We start from the raw sequence: 24,730 nt of genomic DNA, 5'->3' as shown, positions 1-24,730 counted from the left end.
CACTTTACCTGTCTCCCTGGTCATTCTGCGGGAATGACCTCCCCGAACCCGCGGATCCCCCTTCCTGCCCTACCCCCCCCCGGGGGGGGGAACTCACCAGCACGCGATCTCCCAGGCGCAGGTCCTTGTCGCCCCGCTTCACGGAGCCGCTGTCCGAGAGGTTGGAGCCCGACTCGTTGCCGGTCTTGACCGAGCTGTTGAGGACGCTCTCCCGCAGCGGCATGACGCGGCTGGTCAGCGGCGGCGTGGCTGTGCCCGAGTGCAGGGACAGGTTCTGTGCGGTCAGCGACTCGACCGAGTGGGCGTCGCTGCCCGAGCCCTCGGCGGCCGGCTGCCGGGTCAGCTTGGAGGGCCGCGTGAAGATGCCCTGCAGCGCCGGGCACTCGAAGTAGCGCACGCCGCCCACGGCGCCGTCGTTCTTGCCCACCGGCTCGTCCAGCACCACGCCCGCCCACTGGCCCGGCGCGAACTGCGTCTCGCCCAGGTACTGCACCACGCCCGGCTTCACGCCGTTCACCCACACGCGCTCGCCCACCACGAAGTCCCCCAGGAACTCGTCGCCCACCTCGGCCGCCTTGGCGCTGGGCTTCTCGGGGGCGGGGGCGGCGGCGGCCGGGGGCCCCGGGGCCTGCTTGTGCAGCGGGGAGCCTGTGGAGGAGGAGAGGGCGGCGGTCAGGGCGCGGCGGCGCAGGACCCTCGGGGGCCCCAGGAGCGCAGTCCCGCGGGAAGGTGCCGGCAGGCGGACGGATGGGGAAACGGGCAGGCGTGGCTGGGCGCCGGGCTGCGGGAGGGAGGTCTCATTCCGCTTGGGCGGGCCCTGAGCATCCTTGGGTCTCTCCCTATTCTGCCAACCCCTCTGCAAAGTTCTAGGGATGAAAAGCTCAGGGCAGGGCCTCCTCAGATGCAAGGCTCAGGGTCACTCAAAATCGAGGGCAGAACAAACCCATGACTGAGGGTTACAAGCTGCTACTCCCCCGCCCCGGGTGGGCTCAGGCCCTCAGCTGTTAACCTGAGGCCGCCCATGGCCCCTGTGGGACTCAGATCTGGTGAGGAGCCTCTGTGTCCCCTACCCTCTTCCCTAGACAGCTCTGGACCCCACGAAAGCCTCCTAACTATCCCTTAACAGCTGGACACAGACATCCTGGGACAAGGAAGGAGCCGGAACACCCTCGTACCCGCTCCTCCCTGCTCCCCAGGCTGCACAGGCCAGGAAAAGTGAGGGTGAGGAGGGCAGGGGGGCAGAAGGGAACACGGAACTTCATTCCTGGGACTGAACTCCAGGCTCTCTGGCCTGAACTGGGTCCCCTGGTCCAGCCCCTCCTTGTAGAAAGAATTACCCTGAGGCTCAGAGAGGCAAGGGCCTTGCCCAAGGCCACACAGCAGAAATGGGTATTCGAACCCTTGGCAGGAGCCTGCCTCTCAGCCCCAGGCTCTAATGTGCTTTAGACTCAGAAAAGGAAGGGACGAGGTCAGTCTGCTCGTGGTTACTCACGAAAGGGCAAAGCTCGTGGTTACATCACGAGCATGATGTGTTTCGTGTGTGTCTGGTTCCTGGGCCCCCCACAGGGCCTCCCGTGCAAATGGTGCTCAGAAAGCCTGCGGACTTGTACCTCAAGGTCTGGAGGCTGCCCACACCCCACACTCCCGGCCAGACCAGGAATTACACAGGTAAGGAGTCATCCTTTTCCTCCTCTGCTCCAGAGGCTGATGGGCTCGCCAAGCACAGGTCAGGACAGCAGGCAAGCAGACACAGCCATGACCTATCAGAGCTCCCTGTGTTTCTGGGCCTTCCCATTCACAGCCAGTAGAGGGGCCACAGGGGCAACGGCTCCCACCAGCATCCTCCTTTCACCCATGGCCAAGGAGCCCAGGGTGCCAGGCCTGGCTGGATGCTGTCTCAGGGCTGGAAGGACAGAGCTTCTGGGGGATGGGGAAGCCACAGGACTCCAAGGCCAGGCTCCCGTGCAAAGCCAAGGAGGTGGGTTCTTCCTCTGGGGCACTGGCCACCCAGAGCCTGGGCAGCCAGGAGGCAGTGCTAAGTGAGGGGCAGGGGGCTCCCTCTCTGCTGTGACCCGGGCTCTTGGGAGCTTTGCTGGATTAATGACCACAGTGATCACGCCCATTAATTAATGCTCTGAGCTAAGAGAGGGCCATATGGTAGCTCACTGGACCCTCGCAGTTAATCCTGCGGAGTGATTCTGTTATCCGTTCTCAGATGAGGAAACTGAGCCTTCTATCAGGCGCTTGACCCAGGCCCCCAGGAAGGAGGCAGCTGAGCCAAGCTCCAGCCAAAGACCTCTGGCTCTTGGTGCAGCGCGCTTTCACTCATCCAACCAACCTGCTATGCCAAGCCCCGAACTAACTCCAACCACCCCAATCTTTTTTGTTTTTTAATATATATTTTCTTTTATGGCCACCCCATGGTATATGGAGCTCCCAGCCAGAGTTCAGATCTAAGCCACCATTTCAACCTAAGCCACAGCTGTGGCAATGCCAGATCCTTAACCCACTGTGCCAGGCCGGGGATCAAACCCATGTCCCAGGGCTCCCAAGAGGCTGCCAATCCTGTTGCAGCACAGTGGGGTACTCCCAACCACCCCAATATTGGACTCCCCCGCCTGGACCGGTTTCCCAGACCCTGGCCAAACCCCGCAGGTCCCTACAAGCCGGGAACAATCTGGTCTTGTCCTCCTTGCAGACGGACGTCCCCTTCCATTTCTTGCTTAGAGAAGAAGCCCACACAGGACCCTAAATATCCCACAGCGGCTGGGGGGCAGGCCCTGGAGCCCCACCTGCCCCCTGTCGTGGGGCCACCATGCAATGACAGACACACAGCGCCAGGGACAGCGCTTGAGTCATACAAGCAAACAACCAGCGCTGATTGTTCTCACTGTGATGAGAATGACTGATACTTGAACTAAGGGAGTAGACAAAGTTTTAAACCACAAAAGGCCCGGGGGGTAGAAGGCCTTCCAGGCAGGTTCTGGTGATCTTGGGAAGTAACTGCCCCCTAGTAAAATGAGGGAGAGGCTGAGGCCCATGCGGTTGGCATAAAACACCACGTGTGATGTTGGCTCCTGCAGACCTTGTCCTGCTGCTCCCTGCGCTTAAGCCAAGCTCCTAGTTCCCGGTTCTCAATGAGGAGAATCTTGTTACAAGAAGCTACTTCTAGAGTCACTCTAGTAGGGGACTAGGAACCCCAGAAGATCAGGCAGACCCCTTCCTTTAAAAAAGAAACTGCTTGGGAGCTCCCATGGCAGCTCACTGTTGGTAACAAACCAGACGAGTATCCATAAGAATGTGGGTTCGATACCTGGCTCCACTCAGTGGAGGTGTTGTCGTGAGCTGTGGTGTAGGTCACAGACTCAGCTTGGATCCTACATTGCTGTGGCATAGACCGCTAGCTGTAGCTCCAATTCAACCCCTAGCCTGGGAACTTCCACATGCTGTGGGTATGGTCCTAAAAAGAAAAAAAAAAAAAAAAAAAGCTGCTCCAAAAAGCAGCCACAGCAAGAGGAAGCCACCACTTAGATGGCACTCCAGCCATCAGTCCCTCATAACGCTGCCAAGTAGCCCTGGGTCCTGCTAACAAGGGATCAAGGTTATTATCGTTAAAACAGCAGCTGCCCTTCCTCAAGTGCTGACTGCGTGCCCTCCATGGGCTGGTACTCTTGCTACATGATCACCTCATCCTGCAGATTAGAAAACGTGAACAAAGTTACCCGGGCAGGAGTCGGGCCCTGCTGGTCTGGCTTCGAGCCTCCCTCCTGACGGCTCCCTTGTAGGGCAGGCCCGGCAGGTGCCCAGCGGGCATCAGGGCCCATCCCATCTCTGTTTCCAGAACATTTCCCTGGGCCAAGGGGCTCTGCGACGGCTGCTTGCCGAGCGGCCGTGGCGCAGGGAAGAGCTTGTCCCTACGTGTCCTCTTTGCTTAGATCCCAGATAAGGGTCCCAGGTCGAAGGGGACCCGGCATGGCTATTCTTGGCAAGAAGCCGCCACCCAGCTGTCCTTCCAGCTGTCTCGGCCCAGGCAGACCCTCAGGTAATCTCCTTTCTCCCCACCCCGTCCCTTCCAGGGGTCACAGGCCCAGGGACCAGTTGTTTCAACAGCTGCTAAAATCCAGGTCACGAGCCTGGCAGCCACGCTGGGGTGTTCCACTTCATTTTTCCTCTTTGGTGCCCCAGCCTCACAGGCACAAACTGTCATCAGATTCCCCGACTCACCCTGGGAAGCTTTCAGCGCCTAAGCTTGGGAAGGGGCAGCAACCGCAACAGAGCCCCCTACCCTCCATTAGTAATGCACTGGCTGCGCCTGGCCAGGCCCCTCCCCATACCTGGGCCTCAGTTTCCCCACGGGACCACAAAGGGCTGGGTCAGAAACTGCTAGGGTCCTGACGCCGACAGAGGAGCTGACGTGTCCTCAGAGCTAGGAGATCTGGCTGACGGCTGAACCTCCAGGGCAGGCTCTGAAAGCTCCCCACCCCCCCCACCCCCCACCCCCCGCCTCATTCTCACAGGCCAGCGGTGGCCCCAAGAAACCAAAGGGCAGCGACAGGGTTAAGCCTCAGGCCAGCAGCTGATCCTTCCGCAGACACCAGGCACAAGGGAACTGACTGCTGGTTTCCACTTCAAAGTAGAACTTTGATGGAAGAGCTAAAGGATGTGGTGTGGAGAGGGAGCAGCTGGTGGCCTGGCCCAAGGGGGTGCGGGGCTGCTGGGGGTGGGGTGTCCAGACTAGAACACATCCTCTCCTGCTTCCGCAAGGACCTAGGTCCCGCCCTGCCCAGGGAATCCAGGACAGGGATATGTCATACCTGCCGAGTCTCAGCCACCAGGGCCCACAGTCACTGAGCACCCATGTGAAATGCAGGCCCAGCAAGGGGTCGGGGGGACAACAGGACCAAAGCGACAAGGGCCTGGTCTCCTGCCTGGCAGGAAGGACCAAGGAATATGGGGATCCAGGGCTGGGGAGGGGGCTCATTGTGAATGGAGGTGGAAGCACCTCCCAGAACCTCTGCCCCAAGAGTCACATAGCTCGATCCATTGCCTCCTCAGAAAAGCTTTCCCTGATTGCTTCCTCCAAAAATCCACCCTTGGGAGTTCCCGTTGTGGCTCAGTGGGTTAAGAACCTGACTAGTATCCATGAGGATGCAGGTTCGATCCCTGGTCTCACACAGAGGGTTAAGGATCCAGCGTTTGCCACAAGCTGCTGCATAGGTTGCAGACGTGGCTCGCATCTGGCGTCACAGCGACTGTGGCGTAGGTAGGCAGCTGCAGCTCTGACTCAACCCCTAACCTGGGAATTTCCATATGCCACGGGTGCGGTCGTAAAAAGAAAAAAAAATTTTTTTATTTTTTTTTTTTTACTTTTTGCCTTTTCTTTAGCTGCTCCTGCAGCACATGGAGGTTCCCAGGCTAGGGGTCTAATGAGAGCTGTAGCCGATGGCCTACGCCAGAGCCACAGCAATGCCAGATTCAAGCCTCATCTGCGACCTACACCACAGCTCACTGCAATGCCAGATCCTTAACCCACTGAGCGAGGCCAGGGATCGAACCCGCAACCTCATGGTTCTTAGTCAGATTCATTAACCACTGAGCCACAACAGGAACTCCTATACAGACTTTTTTTTCACATGATCCTCCATCATGCTCCATCGCAAGTGACTGGATACAGTTCCCTGTGCTATACAGCAGGATCTCATTGCTTATCCACTCCAAATGCAATAGTTTGCATCTATTAGCCCCAAATTCCCAGTCCATCCCACTCCCTCCCCCTTCCCCTCGGCAACCACAAGTCTGTTCTCAAAGTCCATGAGTTTCTTTTCGAAAGGTTCATTTGTGCCGTATATTAGATTCCAGACATAAGTGATAACATATGGCATTTGTCTTTCTCTTTGACTTACTTCACTTTGTTTGAGAGTGTCTAGTTCCATCCATCCATTTCTCTCTATATTTAAATGTTTATTACACACATCACTCTTATCCACTGCAGAAAAAAAAATGTAAAACGTAGTAACTGATTTCTCAAAAAAAAAAAAAAATTAAGCGCCTATAACTGCATCATATAAACCTCATCATAGATAACATCTCAGCGTGTGTTTTCCAGGCTTTATGCAACACACATATGTGTGTGTGTGTGTGTGTGTGTGTGTGTGTGTTACTTACAAGTCAAAAACACAAGCCAGGCCGTATTTGGATATTACTCGGTCCACTGCTCTTCTTGCAGTGGGTATTTTTCCATCAGCAGCGTCTTGGAAGTGGTTCTGTATCTTTTCCTTTTTTCTTCTTCTTTTTTTTTTTTCTTTTTTTTTGTCTTTTTAGGGCCACACCCATGGCATATGGAGGGTCCCAGGCTAGGGGTCTAATCAGAGCTGTAGCTGCCAGCCTATGCCACAGCCATAGCCACGCCAGATTCGATCCAAGCCGCTTCTGCAACCTACACCACAGCTCACGGCAACGCTGGATCCTTAACCCACTGAGCGAGGCCAGGGATCGAACCTGCAATCTCATGGCTCCTAGTCGGATTCGTTAACCACTGAGCTACGATGGGAACTCCATGGTTCTGTATCTTGACTTAGACTACTCTGCTTCCCAGGCCTCTCTGACCCTCATCTCCCCACCCCTCCCTGATGTGGAAACTGCTCCTGCAAGGATGCCAGGGCCTCCTCGCTGCCCTGCAGTGGGGCCCTTCCTGGCCTTGCGGTGCCCAGCCCTGCTGTCCACCCTCCTCTCAAAGCTCCCCACTCCTGTGACGGGACCGGGGCCTCTCTGTCTCCTTCACCCTGGCCCGCCTTGGTGGTCCTCTGAAGTGGCCACTCCTCTCTCTGCCTATAGTCCAGCCATGGTGCTCTGGGAAAGACTCAACAACTAGCTCTCCCAGAGAAAATAATATCAGTAATAATGATCCTGATTTCATAGCCTTTGCCAATTTCCATAGTGTAAATTCTCCCACCACGGTCCATCTCAGGCTAGCAGCATGACGTCCCTGAACAAAGAGTCGGGAAGAGATTATATATAGTAGTTCCGCCACAGAGTAAATCACCTCAAAGACACAGATGCTATAAAATCTTACTGGTAGCAAATGGCAGTATTTTACCAGTAGTAAAAGAGCAGAAGTATTAGTGGTATTAACACCACTAGGAGGGCTACTAGAAGTCATGAGTTTTGAATATTTATTACCTATGTTTTTATTTTATTTTATCTTATTTTATTATTATTTTTTTTTTTTGGTCTTTTTGCTATTTCTGGGGCCACACCCGTGGCATATGGAGTTTCCCAGGCTAGGGGTCGAATCGGAGCTGTAGCCACTAGCCTACGACAGAGCCACAGCAACGCGGGATCTGAGCCGTGTCTGCAACCTACACCACAGCTCACGGCAACGCCGGATTGTCAACCCACTGAGCAAGGGCAGGGACTGAATCCGCAACCTCATGGTTCCTAGTCGGATTCGTTAACCACTGCGCCACGACAGGAACTCCTATTACCTATGTTTTTAATAGACTGTCCTTAATTGTAAGTGGACACAGTCTGATTGTTTAAGTAATGGCTGTGTTTAATATCTGGCCTGCAAAATTCCTGACAATTTCGCAACTGGTCTTGGAAACCAGCGCCCACACACCCCCGGCCCTATCCCGGCCCACACGGGGACAGTGGCCTATCTGAGGTCCTTATGCATTTTCTACAGACCCCGTGAGTGAGAGACAGGAGGAGAAGACAGGAAGTGACCAAGCCCCTGACCGTCTCCGACCACAGGGAGCAGGCAGGGAGGGGGGCCAGCAAGGCAGGAAAAATGTCCCTCTTCTCTGGTCACTACCTGGGAACCCTCATCTACTCTGCACCCCCCTGCAATCATAAAGCCCTCTCCAGAACACTGCTTATAGGCTGCTGTAGCTCTGCTTTTTAAAAAGCCATTCATTAATTCTCCTTGTAAAAGATCCAAACAACACAGGAAGATGTAGGATGAGTTTGGGCCCCGATTATTCTCCCCAGTCCAGATGTCTTCCTTGGCCGCCGGGCCTGCTCTTCCAGCAGCTGCCTCCCCCTGGATGTCCCCCAGGATTTCACACAAACTTTCTGAATCCAAGCGAGCCCACCTTGGGAGTTCCCGCTGAGGCACAGAGGGTTAAGAATCCCACCGTAGCAGCTCAGGTTGCTGCAGAGGCACAGGTTCAATCCCCAGCCCGGAACAGTGGGTTAAAGGATCAGCATTGCTGCAGCTGCAGCTCAGATTCAATCCCTGGCCAGGGAACTGCCACATGCCATGCGTGCAGCCATTAAAAAAAAAAAAAAAAAAAAAAAAAAAAAAGTGACCGCACCTTTAAGAGCTCCTCCTCCACCCTTCCCATCTCCAGAGTGCCGCCCCCTCACCCAGTTACTCGGGCCTGGGTCCCTCATTGCCCACCCCCCACCCCCGAATCCAGTGATTCATCAAGATCCAGCAATTTCACAGAAGAAATGCCCTAACTCCACACCTCCCTCCAGGGTCTCGGAGACCCCTCCGGAGATCAGGCCCTTGAGATTCCACATACTGCCCAACAAAGGGGCTTCCAGAAGGGTCTCCCAGGCTCCGTGTCCAGGGCCCTGCTGCAGGCCCTCCTCCAGAGCACTCAGACTGAGCCCCCGAAGGCAGACCCAACCACGTCACCACTCTCCCGGAGTCATTTTAACTCTCTACATGGGGATCCCTTTTTAGGCTAATCCTTGGCTTGTACGAGGAGCCCGTGTTACGTGTATAACAAAATGAATAACACGTTATAAAAACAGACTACAATATTTCTAAAAGAAAACTGAAAAAATGGGATCACCATCTTTGGCCCGTTTCCCAAGGAAATGATTGTGAAAGAAAAAAACTGACCCACTGTCCTGTCGTTCATGAAACAAACAAAACGTGGGTCTAGGTGCCCCCCAAATAGGGGGCAGTTATATAAATTACAGTCAAATCTTCCAGATTATTAAGTAATCTTTAAAAATAATCCTTGTAGATAAAATGGGAACGCGTTTATCATGTGATGCTTGGTGAGAAAGGGTTCAAGGGTATCTCCAACGCACGGGGGCGGGGGAGCAGAATGGGGATAGGGAACAGGATAAAAAGGAATCAATTAAAAAAACAAAGAAAGGGAGTTCCCGTGGCGGCGCAATGGAAACAAATCCAACTAGTAACCATGAAGATATAGGTTCGATCCCTGGCCTCCGTCCGTGGGTTAAGGATCTGGTGTTGCCATGAGCTGTAGGGTAGGTTGCAGATGCGGTTCGGATCCCACATTGCTATGGCTGTGGTGTAGTTCTGATTAGACCCCTAGCCTGGGACCCTCCATAAGCCCTGGGTGTGGCCCTAAAAAGCAAAAAATAAAAAATATAAAACAAATAAATTAAAATAAAAAAGATTAAAAAACACAAGAAGAGCCTTGCAGGGACCCACAGTGATAAAGGATGTGAAACCAGGAGCAGGATGAAGTCGGCCCTTGGTTCCTTGAAGAGGCAGGCAGTTCTTTAAATGTTCTAAAGACATGGTTCCGCAGGGTGTTAATAGGTATCATGAACACAAAATCTTAACCTCCAAATTCAAACAAAAGTCAGAAACAGACGCTTAAGCAAAGTTAAGGTTACGTTGCCGCAGGACTTGTCAGAACCTTTAATGTGCAAATGAGCAGTAGGACAACTTAGGAAGGACTATAAATAAGATGACTACATGATTCACTATCCAAAACCAAACACTGTGGAGAAAAAGGAGGTGCTACTAATATAGGATCATGCCAAGACCACAGGCAAAAACTAGGGGTGTTGCAGGCAGTACAGAGTCATCCTGACCTAAAGTACAGCATTTTCCTCTGTCACCTAAGGAGACCCTGCCTGCCCATCAGACCGGCTCCATCACCCTTCCCTGGCACTGCCCCTCCATGGAGCTCCACTCTTCCTCTTTCTGCACAGCCTACCTCCCAGGCTGCCAGGGTACCCAGAACACAAGCCCTGGGAGGCGGGGTCCACAGGGATCCCCTTTTCACCCTCAGAACCCTGGAACAGGACTGAAATGCAGCCTGGCCACAACCCAGACCTCCCCTCCTGGTGGCCCCAAAACAACATACACAAGTGCCCCACAAGCCCCAGAGCAGCTTTCTGCTCTAAGACCCCTGCTGTCCCAGCAGGTGCTCAATGCAGAGGTCATTAAAGGAAGGGACAGGGTCTCTAGAGCATTCCTCCAGGAATCCAGCTTTCCGCCACGAGCCCCCAGCCCCATCCACCCTGCAGTCGGTCCCTGAACTGCACCCTGCCCATAGGGTCTCCGGGGAGACCCTTCCCAGCCCATCCTGCCTAAGGCAGCCCCACCGCCCCCAGTGGCCACCATAGCCCCAGCATCCCCCCTGCTATGCTGTCTCCAGCCATCCACCACCACCAGCCCCCGCCCCCCCAGGGAAGGACCCTGAACCAGCCTGCTGGGGGTGGGCCCCAGCCCCAAGGCCTGCTCGGCGTCCTTCCTGAGCCAAAGAGAACTCAGAAGCCCCCTTCTCTTCCCCCTACTCCTGAAAAGGGGACAGAGCCCCCACCCAGCAGACTCAGCTGGGGCCCTGGGGAGAAAAAGACACGGGAGGCTTACCCTGGAAAGAACAGAGCCAGCTCCCCATGGAGAAGCCCTGCTCCGGCCACGCCGGCCACGCCAGCCACGGCAGGCAGGCGCTGGCAGGCGGGCCCCGGCTCCCCCCAATCCCCAATCGATGCTAGGCGACGTCAGGAGCATTAGGAGGCTGCCCTGCCCCCCGCCCATCCGCACAGCCCAACCTCAGAAAAGCTCAGCTCGGCTTCCCCATCCTGATGCCATTAAAAAGTTTAGGATGTGGTTAGGGGAGGAGAGCCGGAGAGCTGACCTTGAAGGGAGTGAGGGCTGCCTGGGGCCAGGGCTGGCGCTGCAGGCGCAAGGGCTGGCGCTGGTTCTGGCTCTTTCCAGGTTTGCACAACATCTGGGACAAGTGACTTAAAATGGGGATCGTGCCACCTGCCCTCTCAGGGAGCATGGGGACCAAAGTGAAAGATGGGAACATCAGGGGGTGGAATGGAGAGGAGTCAGTGTCCAGAACCAGAGGGCAGCTGAAAAGCTCTGTGGGCCCCATCCCAGGCACGTCGGGCTGGCTCTTATGTCCAGAGCACCCATGGGTTGTGGGGGCATCTGGGCCCAGCTCAATAAGCCAGACTGAAAGGATCTGGGACCTCGTGTGGGCCCTTTACAGGAGGTGGAACCTGTCCCAAGTGGCCCGCTCCTGTCTGAAAGGGACTCCCGCGTACCCTTGTCCTTGACCTCCTGTGTCTTAGGTACCCGGCCCATGGAAAAGCCCAGGCACATTAGGGGATAGTTGTGACCTTCCTCATGAGAACAGACCGCTCCTCCCACCCTGCTCTCCTGTCCAGGGTCTAAAGAGAGTGTGGGACTGGACTTGGGACCCAAGCCACCTCACCCAGGCTGCTGGAGGCCAGGAGGTACCAGCAGCCTGAGCCAGCTGTAGACTGAGCCAGCATGAGTCTCAACTCCAGCCCTGCCACACTCTGGCCCTGTAACTCTGGGCAACTCAGCTGAGAGACCCCAAGCCTCAATTTTGTCATCTTTAAAATGGATAGGAATTCCCTGGTGACTCAGTGGGTTAAGGATCCAAGGTTGTCACTGCTATGGTGTGGGTTCCATCCCTGGCCTGGGAACTTTTGCATGCTGCTGGCACAGCCATGAAATTTTTTGTGTGTGTTTTTGCCTTTTTTTGGGGGGAGGGTATATCTGCAGCATATGGAAGTTCCCAGGCTAGGGGCTGAATTGGAGCTGCAGCTGCCAGCCTACACCACTGGTACAGCAACACCAGATCTGAGCTGCATCTGCGTCCTACAGCACAGCCTGCAGAAACACTAGATCCCTAACCCACTGAGTGAGGCCAGGGATCGAACCTGCATCCTCATGCATACTAGATGGGTTCTTAACCTGCTGAGCCACAATGGGAACTCCTAATACTTTTTAAATTAAAAATAAATTGGAGTTCCCATTGTGGCGCAGTGGTTAACGAATCCGACTAAGAACCATGAGGTTGTGGGTTCGATCCCTGGCCTTGCTCAGTGGGTTAAGGATCCGGCGTTGCCGTGAGCTGTGGTGTAGGTTGCAAACGTGGCTTAGATCCCGCGTTGCTGTGGCTCTGGCATAGGCCGGTGCCTGCAGCTCCAATTGGATCCCTAGCCTGGGAACCTCCATATGCCGCGGAAGCGGCCCCAGAAAAGGCAAAAAGACAAAAAATTTTAAAAAAATTAAAAATAAATAAATAAATAAAATGGATAGAAAAGTAGTTATCTCACCAGGTTTTCTGGTTTGTTTTTTGGTTTTTGGCTGCCCCCACAGCATATGGAGCTCCCAGGCCAGGGATCAGATCCAAGCCACAGTCATGCATGAACTCAGCTGCAGCTATGGCAATGCTGGATTCTTAAACCACTGTGCCGGGCCGGGGATCAAACCTGCGTCTCAGCGCTCCCAAGATGCTGCCCATCCTGCTGCACTACAGTGGGAGCTCCTCTCCCTGGGTTGGTTATTAGTGAGAAAGAAATGTGGTAAGACACCTGTAGAAGAGCTGACTTGTGACACAGCAAGTGTCAAACATCGTCCCCCCTAGATGGGACGTCTCGGACTGGACCACAGTGTGAGGGACAGCAGAGGGGAGAGGCCCTCTAAGGACACACCTGTCCCAGTGGGGGGCAAGGACGAAGGGACCTTGACAATGGCGTGTGGTCTGTCCCTTCTCTCAGTAGCCCCTGAGCCCTCCTCAGGCCACTGTGGCCAGCTCTTCTTGTCCCAAGAAGGACAGCCACGGCCTGGCCTGGCCTGCCCCGACCCAAGGCTCAGAAGCACACCCAAGGAGAGGGCTAAGGGCTCCTGTGCCCAGCCTGCGGGCCCCTCTCCGCCACAACTGCCCGGCAGCACTGGACCTGCCCAACCCTGCAGGCTGCTCCTGACCCAGAGGGCGGCCCGCACCCCAGCAGCAGTCCTGGCCAGCCAGTCTGGGGGCCTGAACTCCCTCTCTTCTTCCTCAGGCCCAGGAAGAGATTCCCAACCCCCAGGCATCCCGGGGCATAGACCTCCAACCCCCTTCCAGCCCCCAGCCCGTGCCCCCCCAGCCCAGTCACAGCACTCACCGGCCCTCGAGGGGCGCTCTAGCCACAGAGGTTTCAAACTTTGGACCTTTGCAGCCACCACGGCCTCTGCCCGATGCCCTCCCTCTGACCTCAGCTCGGTGGGCCCCTACTTGTCACTCAGATCGTCACACCCGTGTCACCAGCTGAGCAAGACCCTCCCTGACCACCTAAGCCTGATCTGAAGCAGCCCCCTGGGGGGTGGGGGGCTCCAGCCCATCTGGCTGGGCTGCCCTTGACCCTGTGGCCCCTCTCAGGCCCTTGCCCACTGGTGGATCCCAGACGGCTTTCCTGTGTACCTGTTCTGGCCACCTCGAGGCCACCTCCTGGTATGAGATATCCCACGGCCCCCAGCTGTGCTGCTCCCTGTGTGTCACTGTTCTGGGCACTAACACAGGCCCAGTGGGGGCGGGGAGGGGGTGGGTGGGCATCAGTCCAGGCCTGGCCCTTGGCAGACCCTCTACCCGGAGACTGAGCTCATGCTTTGGGAGGCAGCCACTGTCCCGATTCCCAGAGCAGACTCAAGCTTATTACTGCCCCCTCCAACCACCGCCAGGCTCCAGCCCCTGCCAGACCCTCTCTTGGCGCCCAGTCCCCACCCGCCTCCCATGGGGGTGGGCTCCTCTGGCCCCTCAGGGAGCAGACAGCCAGTTCCATGGGTGGGTGTCGGCCAAAAGGAGGGAGAGGAGGCCACCCTCCCCCCTGCTGCTTCCACACATCCTTCCTCTGCTGAGACTCTTGTTACAGGCCTGGAGCAGAGGAACAAACACAGCTCTGGGCAGCAGCAATCTCCCTCCCTGTCTCACAGGGGTCTGCGGCTGGGCCAGCTGCCCCCGGCTCTCTGTTCCCTCCCAGAGCCCGGAGGTCTATCTCCCTCTGACCTGCGAAGGCAGCAGGTGCCAGAGCAGGAAGGAGGGCGGCGCCAAGCACAGCTGCAGCCTTGTGTGGCCGAAGGGCCGTGGGCATGGCTCTGGGATCTGTCGGGCATCCGTGCAGTGGCACCACCTCCCTCTGGAACAAGCCCTGCACGGCTGGCGGCCCGGACAGTCAGACCACCCAGCCCCCACCCTCCGCAGCTCCCAGACCACCATACAGGGTGACCAGGAGGCAACCGGCAGGCCCCACAGCGTGGCCCACCCCCTTCCTGGGAGGGACCGTGATGTAGCCATTCAAAATGATGGCCAAACGACACTGCCCTGGCACAGGGGCACTCCCCAGAGGACGCAACACAATGTGAAGCGGTAAGACCCCAATCTGGATACAACCCATAATTCAGCTGCTTGGAACAACACGAACGAAAGGGAAAAAACCAGGAGGAAATATATCACAGCGGTGGCTGCGATTAGGCTAAAGGGAGGGTAAGAGGAGTTCTTCTTCTTCTCTCTCTCTCTCTTTTTTTTTTTTTTTTTTTTTTTTTTTGCTGCAACAGCAATATGTGGAAGTTCTCAGGCCAGCGGATCAAACCCACATCATAGCAGTGACCTGAGCCACAGCCAATGCCAGGTCCTTAACCCATGGAGCCACCAGGGAACTCTGGGAGTTTCTTCTTTTAACACACTATTTTTCTGCAGTGAGACTGTGGACGGATGACAGGAAAAGAAATTACTCTCTAATGAGTCTTGTACCTGCAGGCACTTCACATTTATTAACTCGCTTGATTCCATCAGAGAAATGTTATTATCCCATGTGTGGCTCAGAGAGGGTGAGTGATGGTCACACAGCAGGGGCAGGGTTAGGAGGAGTGTTAGAACTGGATCCAGCCAGAGCTCAGGCCCCTCTTGATCAGAGGAAAGAATCCAGATGGTGCTACAGGGCTCTCTCCAGCAGAGAGGGGGGTCAGAGCCAGGGTCGGGCCAGGCTGCAGCCCTGCGCCAGCCAGTAGGCTACACAGCTCCTGCCAGCACCAGACCAGGCTCAGCCCACTGCGGCACCTCTGCCCAGGCTTGTCCTCCAGGTCCCACAGGGCCTCCTCATCTCCACACTTATCTTCCTGTCACGCTCAAGGCTGCGCTCACCCACACTGCCTCCAGGAAGCCTTCCTTGCAGCCCACTCGTGGTGGGAAGCCCCTGCCCTTCCACAGCCCTGGCAGGGAGGGCACACATCCTTGCCTGGGCGACCACAGGCCTCCTCACCGGCCTCGCCAGCCCTGCTCTGAACCCTACAACCCAGTCTCCACCCGGTGGTTTGAGGGATGCCAGCAACACCCAGACATACTCTGCCAACATCCTCCATCCGCTTCTTTCTTTCCTTTCTTCTTTTTTTTTTTTTTAATTTTTAGGGCCACACCCATGGCATGTGAAAGTTCCCAGGCTAGGCGTCCAATTGGAGCTACAGCTGCCAGCCTACACCATAGCCACGGCAATGCCAGATCCAAGCTTCATCTGCAATGTACACCACAGCTCATGGCAATGCCGGATCCTTAACCCACTGAGGGAGGCCAGGGATCGAACCCACGTCCTCATGGATACTAACTGGGTTCATTACTGCTGAGCCACGACGGGAACTCCGTCTCTGGCCTGGGTTCTGATCAGGCTCAGCAATGCCTCCCATAAGGAAAGGCGAACCTGCCACCCTAGAAGGCGAGTCTGGGCCTGCACTGGGCAGGGCTGTCCTGGGGCCACATGACTCATCTCCCCCACCTTTTCATGCCAGTTGTCTGGCTTTGCCAGGGACCTGGTTCTGCCAACGGCTCGAGCCTTTGGCCAAAACTTCCCTTGGCCCCACCCACGGCCCGGACTGCTGCCCAGAGTGGCCTGTGGCTACTTTTGTCTCTCCAAACTTCTGTGCCAATCAGATGAGATGGACCCTGCCTCACCCTGCTGGCAGAAGGTTCATCAAAGCAGAGATTTGCACCAAAGAGGTTCATCGCAGCATTATTTACCCAAGTGAAAAATAAGAAACAGTGGCGATATTCAACTGCAGAGAAGGAGGAAGAAAAATTTTCCAGTTCCTTCGATCATACTCCTTTTCACTGAAATCTTTCCAGTCACATGCCAGTGTTACTGGGACAGAAGTGAAACGACCTGTACAACCCCACACTGTCCCCACCCCGCTCACCCCATCTCACCAGCACATCTCTCACTGGCCATGTTCCAGCGGCACGCACGTCCCCCCACTTCCTTCTGCTCACCAATCTCCCTCTGCCACTGAGCCTTTGCACATGCTGTTCCCTCTGCCTGGAATACCCTTCCCTCCTCCTCTAGTAAACTGTCACCCTCAGACCTCAGTTCACACGTCCCCTCCTCAGGGAAGGTTTTGCTGGCCTCCCAGACTGGGAGAGGCCCCAGTCAAAGGATCTCACAACACTCAGCAGCCCCCACCACACTGGTAGTCCCCCGAGGGCCAAGACCACCATCCAATTCTGCTCAGAATGAGAGCTCCGGCAGTGAGGACCGTGTCAACAGTGCAGGCCCTTAATTTCTATTTGTTGAATGAACAGAATATTTTATAGTCATTAAAAATAAAGGACATGTGAGGTTTTTAATCACATGAAAAGGAGTTCCCACAGTGGTGCCGTGGGTTAAGAACCCAATACAGCAGCTCAGGTTACTGCAGAGGTACGGGTTCGAGCCCCGGGCCCAGTGCAGCGGCTCCAAGGATCCAGCGTGGCTGCACCTGCGTTTGCAGTGTAGGTTGCAGCTGTGGCTCAGACTCAGTCCCTGGCCTGGGAATTTCTATACGCCGCGGGCGCAGCCATAGAAGACAAATGACATGAAAAAATCCACTTGATCATATTAAAAGGAAAAAAGGAGAATTTCAATCTGTATATGCGGCACGACTACAAATAGATAAGAAATACAGTGAAAGGATATAAACCGAAATAGTAATAGTTACCTCTAGGGAAGAGTATCAGCAATGTTACTCCTGCATCAAACCTCCCAAATATTACACCAGAAAAAGCCAATCCCCGACAGCTGTTCTCAACACATCCGCTTTCAGGGCTGGAGCCTCCAGCCAGAGCGCCTGGTCTCATTCCTGCCCCGCGGGCACCCTCCACCCACCAGCAGGCGGACCAGAGGTGACACATGTGAGGTCAAAGACGTGGGTCTGGGTGGCAGACAAGAAAGCTGACAGGAAGGTGGGGACAACCTCGGGCTCTGAAAGGGAATGAGTGGGGGAGGGAGGCTGGCAGAGGCTGGAGTTTGAATCAGGCTGTGTTTTCCCGGCGGAGTGACGCGGGCAAGGTGCCATGCCTTCCCGGGCCTCCATTTCCTCATCCCTAAGCAGAGCCAACAGTGGTACCCGCCTCCCGGAGCTGGAGGAGCATGAAAAGGAACCACGCACATCGAGCTCGCACCAGTGCCCGGCGCACGTTAACTTCCAAAGGGATGTGGTCAGACATCGAGAAGAACTTCTGGGAAACGCTGGCCTCTAGGCTGGCCACAGAGCAGCCCAAGTGCCCTCAGTTCTTCCAGAAGAAGCATGACCCCCGCCCCTTCACCCCTCGCCCTGCGCACCTTCCTTGGAGCCGGTGGCCGTGGTGGCGGCGGCAGAGGCCGAGGTGGAGCCAGTGGACGTCCGGCCCATGGGGCTTGAGTGCTTCCCCCCACGGCCGGGGGGCTTCAGGCCGCTGGGCTTCTGCATGGTGGGGCCACTTGGTGGGCAGAGAAGGGTCCGTGCAGGTCACGTGCTTTCTGCCATTGTCACTCACCTGCGGGCACAGAACAGGAGTGGTCGCACAGGAGGAGAGCACCCCAGACCCTGTGAGGCCAAGACCATCTTCTAGGTGGGGAAACCGAGGTACAAAGCAGTGGCCACCGGTGTGGGCTCAGCGTGGTGGTGGCACTGCCAGGACCCGTGTCCCGGAAAGCCGGACTCTGGGTAGGGCACACTCTTCCTCCCACATCCTGGGCCCAGGAGGTAAGAATCAGCAGCAAACCCAGTAGGGCTTCTGCGGCACTGCCTGTGCTAATCCCGCAACCCCGCAGCCCCACAGCGGGCACACGTGGCTCTCATCAACAGAACACAGGCAGCAGATTCTGACATAGACCGGTGAGCCACTGGGTCACTTTCCAGTGGACCCCAGACCCTCCAGGACCAGCTGACAGCTCACGCCCTCTTGATGCAGGCTGGACAGAGCAGCGCCTAATTTAATCAGCAGCTCACTCTTCCACCTCACGTCCCAGGCCACACTCCAGCCCTTGGACTCACCTTCCGGCACCCACCACCTCCTCCCAGGTGTGGCAAGCTTACACCTGCCTCGATCCCCACTGGGGTGGACTTGCCATGCCCTCTGTCTGCCCTTCCACCATCACAGCTCCCTGTTTTCATGACTAAGCAGAGAAGGGTACGATGCATGTGGCATCTGGGACACTGGCGTGTGACAAAGGGGACTCCTGAAAAGGGAAGCCCCCTGGTCTCCATGGTGATCAGCTCAGAACCCCAGGTGACAGCAAGATGGGACTGGCTGCAGGACAGGGAGAGGCAGGCAGGACAGGCCCACCTCGCCCTGCCCCTCCCCATAGTCCTATGGGCACACCCTCTCTGGCACTAGATGCCCAGGGAGGGCTCACCGGAGGCCAGGCTGTGTCCTGCCCGAGAGCCCAGGCACGATGCTTCCTCTGCCTTGGGAAGCCCACTGTCCAGTGGGGAGCAGGGAGGCAGAGCACCACGGACAGATGGAAGACTCTGGGAGAAAGTGCCACCCCCTTGGGACCTTGGAGAAATCAATGCCTGCTGGGCATTCAAATCTGATGCAGTAGATGCCACACTCTGCCTGTCCAGCCATATCCTTATTCTACCCTTGGCCACAGAATGTTAGTCCTTTTTAAAGAACACTCCTTTCGACTCTTGAGCCAAATGATTTACATGAGCTGACCCATAACCCCCACACCTGGAGTGGACATGTGACCCAGGCCTGGCCAGAGCCCTGTGGTTAGCTGAAGGAGGATGGTGTGACCCAGGGAGCACCGGGGCCTAGACTCTGGCTGAAACCTTTAGGAAGAAGTGCTCCTCTTGCTCTGGGGCTGCCTGGGTGTGGGCAGGAAGCCAGGAGCTGCAGGCCCATCCCAGTTACCACACGGGCGAGCCTGCCAGGGGACGACGCCAACCAGAGAAAGCAGAGCTGAGTCCCTGGATTTGGAGGGCCTGGATCCAGCTGAACCTGAAGCTGGTCACTTGAGCCCTTCGTTTACATTAGCCAATAAATCCTTACACACATACACACACACACGGGCACTGTTCTTTTTGTCTAAATCTCTTTAAGGGACACTGTTACTTGCAACCAATGAAGCTCTGACTCATACAGAAGCCAACCCACAATGTTCACAGCAGGAATATGAGAAGTGTCCCCCACCTGGCTGTCAGGTCGGCAAGATGAGACAGCAACACTAATGTCCATCCTGGCACAGCCACAGAAAGGATCAGCTCCTCACACAGGGCAGCTAAGCACAAGAGCCAAGGAAAACGAGCTCCTGCAAGGCACAGAGTAGTGGCACCTACACGCCCAGGTGAGCTGATGGGAGTATGAGACATGCCTGCCAGCCTTGACCTGGCCCCCAGAGCCCGCCCAATCTAGCATTCTAATCCCCTGATCAACTCCCTGATACCCTAGGAACCCTAGGTTTCAGGGAGTCACTTGCTATCGGGCTTGGGTCAAGCTGCAAATCATACATCTAATAAAAGTCATATACTTGCCAACACATAAAGGACTCTTACAACTTACTAATAAGACCTAATTTTAAAAAATGAACAAAAGATCTGGATACCCATTTCACCAATGAAGACATGCAAATAGCAATAAGCACATGACGAGAGGACCAGCGTCATCTGGCAGGAGGGCACTGGGGATGAAAACCACAATGTGATACCACTTCCCATCAACGGGAGTGGCTAAAATCAGAAAAAGTGACAAAACCAAGTGCTGACAAGGATGTGGAGAGACCGGAACACACAGATTGCTGGTGGAAATGAACAACGGGGCAACCACTTGGGAAAAGAGTTTGACAGTTTCTTAAAAAGCTAAGTATATACCTACCATATGACCCAACCACCCAAGAGAAATAAAGACATATACCCGGGGAGTTCCCGTCGTGGCGCAGTGGTTAATGAATCCGACTAGGAACCATGAGGTTGCGGGTTCAGTCCCTGCCCCTTGCTCAGTGGGTTAATGATCCGGCGTTGCCGTGAGCTGTGGTGTAGGTTGCAGACGCGGCTCGGATCCTGCGTTGCTGTGGCTCTGGTATAGGCCAGTGGCTACAGCTCCGATTGGACCCCTAGCCTGGGAACCTCCATATGCCGCGGGAGCGGCCCAAGAAATAGCAACAACAACAACAACAACAACAACAACAACAACAACAACAAAAAGACAAAAGACAAAAAAAAAAAAAAAATGATACACTACAGTCAGTCCTCCGGATCTGCAGATGCACAAGCTGCAGATATGGAGGGTTGACTAGCCTCCTTAGCAGCCATAAAGAACCATTGATATAGGAGTTCCCATCGTGGCTCCCATGAGGTGGCAGGTTCCATCCCTGGCTTTGCTCAGTGGGTTAAGGATTCGGCATTGCCGTGAGCTGTGGTGTAGGTTGCAGATGCAGCTTGGATCCCGCGTTGCTGTGGCTCTGGCATAGGCAGGCGGCTACAGCTCCGATTCAACCCCTAGCCTGGGAACCTCCATATGCCACGGGAACAGCCCTAGAAATAGCAAAGAGACCAAAAAAAAAAAAAAACCAAAAAACAAAAAACACTGATATAGGCAACAATATGCATGAACCTCAAAAAAACACTATGCTAAGTGAAAGAAACCAAACACAAAAGACTGTATACTGTTTGATTCCATTTATATGAAATTTCAAAAATATAGGCACAGAAAGCAGATCAGCAGTTGCCAAGAGTTGAGAGCAGGAACTGACTTCAAACAGGCATGAGAGAACTTTCTGGATGGTAGAAATGTTCTAAACCTGGATCGTGGTGATGGTTGCACAGGTATATGCTGATATTAAAAGTCATCGAGGAGTTTCCATTGTGGCTCAGTGGTAATGAACCTGACTAGTATCCATGAGAACTCAGGTTTGATCCCTGGCCTCTCTCAGTAGGTTAAGGAACTGGCGTTGCTGTGGCTGTGGCGTAGGTCAGCAGCTGTCGCTCTGATTCAACCCCCAGGCTGGGAACTTCCATATGCTAAGGGTGTGGTCCTAAAAAGACAATAAAAATAAAAAGTCATGAAACTGTACACTTAAGGTGGGCAAATTTAATGGTATGATATCGAAATTAAACCTCAGCTTTAAAAAAATCTTTAAAAAATAAACTTCCTGGAGTCCTTGCTGTGGCTCAGTGGTTAACAAACCCAATGAATAACCATGAGGTTGCGGGTTCAATCCCCGGCCTTGCTCAAGCATTGCCGTGAGCTGTGGTGTAGGTCGCAGATGCAGTTGGATCCCGAGTGGCTGTGGCTGTGGCTGGCGGCTACAGCTCTGACTGGACCCCTAGCCTGGGAACCTCCACATGCCGTGGGTGTGGCCCTAAAAAGACAAAAGACCAAAAAAAATAAACTTCCTGAAGGCTCCTCATGTAAGTTAGTGCTCTGGCCTTCGGGGCCCCCTGACCAGGGCCCTCCCTCACCCACTCCACACTAAACATACTTACTCACACTAAGCACACTCTAGCCTCAGGGCCCTTGCACATGCTGTTCCCTCTGCCTGGAATGCTTTTCCCTCAAATATCCAGTGTGCTGCTCATCTCCTCCAAGTAACTACTCCCCTGCCCCCTCCTAGGATCGCAGCCCCTCCCCTACCGTCCCCGCTTTGCTTTTCTCTACTGCATGAAGACAGGACCTGGGTCCGTTTTGTTTACTGTGGTCTCCTGAGTCCTGATGGGGCACCTGGTCCCTCCAGTGCTCAATAAATCTCTTGAATGGGGATGCGAGGCCCAGGAGGCTCCCCTCACCTCCTCAGGACCCAGCCCTCAGGGCTGAGTGGCTTAGAGCCATCAGCCCAGCGGGTCCTCTGACCCTTGTCATACAGCCAGTCTGGACTCCTCTGAGACAGGGACCAGGTGTCCCATGTCCCTGCACTGGAAGCGCCTCCGCCAGCCTTGCCGCGGATGACCCCTGTCTCCTCACCCCTGGCCTGATGCTCTCCCACCTCCCAGACTCTGCCCGTGCCTGTCCTCCCATCAGCTTCACCTCACCTACTCCAACCACCTATGGAACACTGAGCCCGAGGCCTCCTCCTCCAGGGAGTCTCCCAGGACCTCTGACCCACAGAGACCTCAGGATCACACATGGAGCCAAGGGCTACTGTGCTCATTTACCTTCGTCTGGCCTCCCGGGAGCGCACGGGCAACCCCGAGGGGGCCAGACTCTCCTCTCCGAGAACCTCGCCCCAGAACAGCACCCGGCACAGAGCCCAAGATCCAGACACCCTAGGAGAGCACATCTGCTGTGGCCCAGAGGACCAAGGCCTTCAAGGCCACACATCCTCAGGGACACTCCCCAGGAGCGGCTTCTGGAGGCTCCCACAATGGCCCTCCTGCCCTTCCAGACCCTGATGAGCCCAGTGTGAAGGAGCTACGTTGTGCCAGGCCTTGCGCCCAGGGCAGGCAGGGGTCGGCTTACAGGCAACACATCGGATGCTCAGGAAAGTCTGGGGAAGGCGCCTGAAGTCACACGCGGCTCAAGCTGGGCGGGAACCAGAGCCGGGACTGGCCCTCTGCCTCCCGGTAACTGCCCGGCCCAGGCCTGGAATAACATTTGTGAGACCCCTGGCCCCTGTGGGGAGCACCCACGCGCCTCACGGACAAAGAAGACCAGAGGGGCTGGCGGGAGAGAAAGCCCGCGGCGCCACCCGGGTCCGGAAGTGGGGGCGGGGCGGGAGAGGCAGGCAGCCCCCCACTCCCCCCCCCACAGAGCTGGGGGAGCCCGGGAAGGGGAGAAGGGAGAGGAAGAGTGAGCAGGAAGAGGGGGAGGAGGCCCCTTTATGACTCAGGCCAGCTCGTGGGACAGAGGAAGTGAGGGGTTTCTTGGAAGAAGCCGGGACACGGGGATAAATTGGCCTCTGGCCACACTCAGCTGATGGGGGAGGCCAGGGAGGAAGCAGATTTGAATCCGATGGGAAGTCCAAGCCCCAGACCCCCCACGAGTGGCTGTGGGACCCTGGCCTGGTGTGAACCTCTGTGTCATCATCTGTCACATGCGAGGAATGCACGGCTGCCATCGGGGGAGCGGGGGAGCGTGGAGGGGCGAGTCTGAGGAGGCCGCCCCGCTGTGCCTGCGCTACGATCTGGTCTCCATTATGTTCTCCGAAGGCCTGGGGTGCACACGCTGCCTCCCCTGGGGCCGGTGGGGGGGGGCAGACCAGGCGGGTGTGAAAGAGGCGCGCGCGGGCCGGTGGCATTCGGACCAAAAGGCCCCCTTTGTGCCGCCCTCAGTTGCCATTTACTGAAGACAAACCCAGCTGCATTTCAGGGTTTCCATTTCAGCTGCTCTGGGGGTGGCGGGCGGCAGCTCTGGGGCGGGGGGGACGAGGCCCAAGAACTTTCCGCCAATCGGCTGCCCAGGGTGCGGCCGCGACGGAAGGGGGAAAGATGCCAAATAGGACAGTGGAAAGCCCGTGTCCTAGTGCCAGCATCACCCAGGAGGCGCCGCAAGCGGGCTCCCAGGACCAGACCTCAGCTCAGAGTCCTCGACCACCAGCCACACCCTGGGCTCTCCCACTGGGGTCCTCCCCTACCCAGGGGTCCCACGTCCCCCCTCCTCCTCCCCGAGCCTGTGACCCAAGTGCTAGGCCATGTGGCAGCTGGAGATGGACTAAGTACTGTCCCTGCCCATTCAATGCAAGCCGCAGGCAGGATTCCCCAACAGTACCATTGGGGGAGCACGGGGCAGGGGCTGGGGGCCAGGATGGGGAAGCTGCAGGGCACAGGTCACCCTGTGCCGGGTCAACCAAACAGCCGAGGGTTTAAAGGACTTAAGACTGAGCAGGGCGGGGGTTCACCCAGTGATCTAGAGGAACCCGGTGGGGGTTGTCTCCCAGTCACCCAGCCTGATGGCTGAGACGACATCAAGCCAAGGATTTGACAGATCAGATGAGCGTCTCAGCCAAAGCGCTCTGGGACAATGTGGTGGGCAGGGTGGGGGCTGCTGCGACAGAGAGGGACTCTATGAGGCCTGAGCTGCAACAGAGGCAGGGCTGGAGGGGACAGAGAGGGGACAGACACTGAGCAGGGAGCAAATAGTGACGGGGCTGGGAGGAGGAGGGGAGGGCCGAGGACGGCAGCAGGCAGGAAACTCTCTCAACCCCAAGAGGGACCTGAGAGGACAGAGGGGCCAGAGTCCAGAGCTCATCTGGGCACACGCTAGGCGTGAAGTGACTGAGGCCTGGGGCACCCGCCCGGCCTGCAGCCTGCAGTGTAAGGGGTGGGAGGGGAAGGAAGAAACGGGCACCGGCCTGAGGGCACCTCAACAACAGACAGCATGAAAGGGCCAGCTTTCGAAGAGAGGATGCTGGCTGGAGAGCCGCCGGGCCTGCCCAGCCATCAGGGAAATGCAAATCCAAGCCACAAGGAGATCCCATTTCCCACCCCATCAGATGGGCACCAAGTCAAAAAGCCAGGTGATACCAAGCGCTGGACAAGGGCTGGTGG

General features: G+C 56.1%; 1 protein-coding gene across 6 annotated transcripts in view; it reads right to left on the bottom strand.

The window, feature by feature from the left end:
* CLIP2 (CAP-Gly domain containing linker protein 2) overlaps positions 1-24,730 on the bottom strand; it is an 85,972-nt gene that overhangs the window by 47,083 nt on the left and 14,159 nt on the right. For 3 of the 6 annotated variants that reach the window (XR_002342326.1, XM_021086339.1, XM_021086341.1), the window contains exons 2-4: positions 17,605-17,798; positions 17,149-17,244; positions 98-648 (exon numbers count right to left, since the gene is read on the bottom strand). Coding sequence is in view for 5 of the 6 variants with exons in the window: in XM_021086339.1 (XP_020941998.1) it covers positions 98-648; positions 17,149-17,244; positions 17,605-17,731 (774 nt within the window). In the remaining variant the exon portion in view is untranslated. Of the gene's footprint in view, positions 1-97; positions 649-17,148; positions 17,245-17,604; positions 17,804-24,730 lie in introns of those variants that run through there. The other 3 variants (XM_021086342.1, XM_021086340.1, XM_021086343.1) reach the window with 2 other exon arrangements.

Source organism: Sus scrofa, chromosome 3, assembly GCF_000003025.6.
Source record: "Sus scrofa isolate TJ Tabasco breed Duroc chromosome 3, Sscrofa11.1, whole genome shotgun sequence".
In the NCBI taxonomy this organism is placed as follows: domain Eukaryota; kingdom Metazoa; phylum Chordata; class Mammalia; order Artiodactyla; family Suidae; genus Sus; species Sus scrofa.
This window is presented reverse-complemented; position numbering and strand designations above follow the sequence as displayed.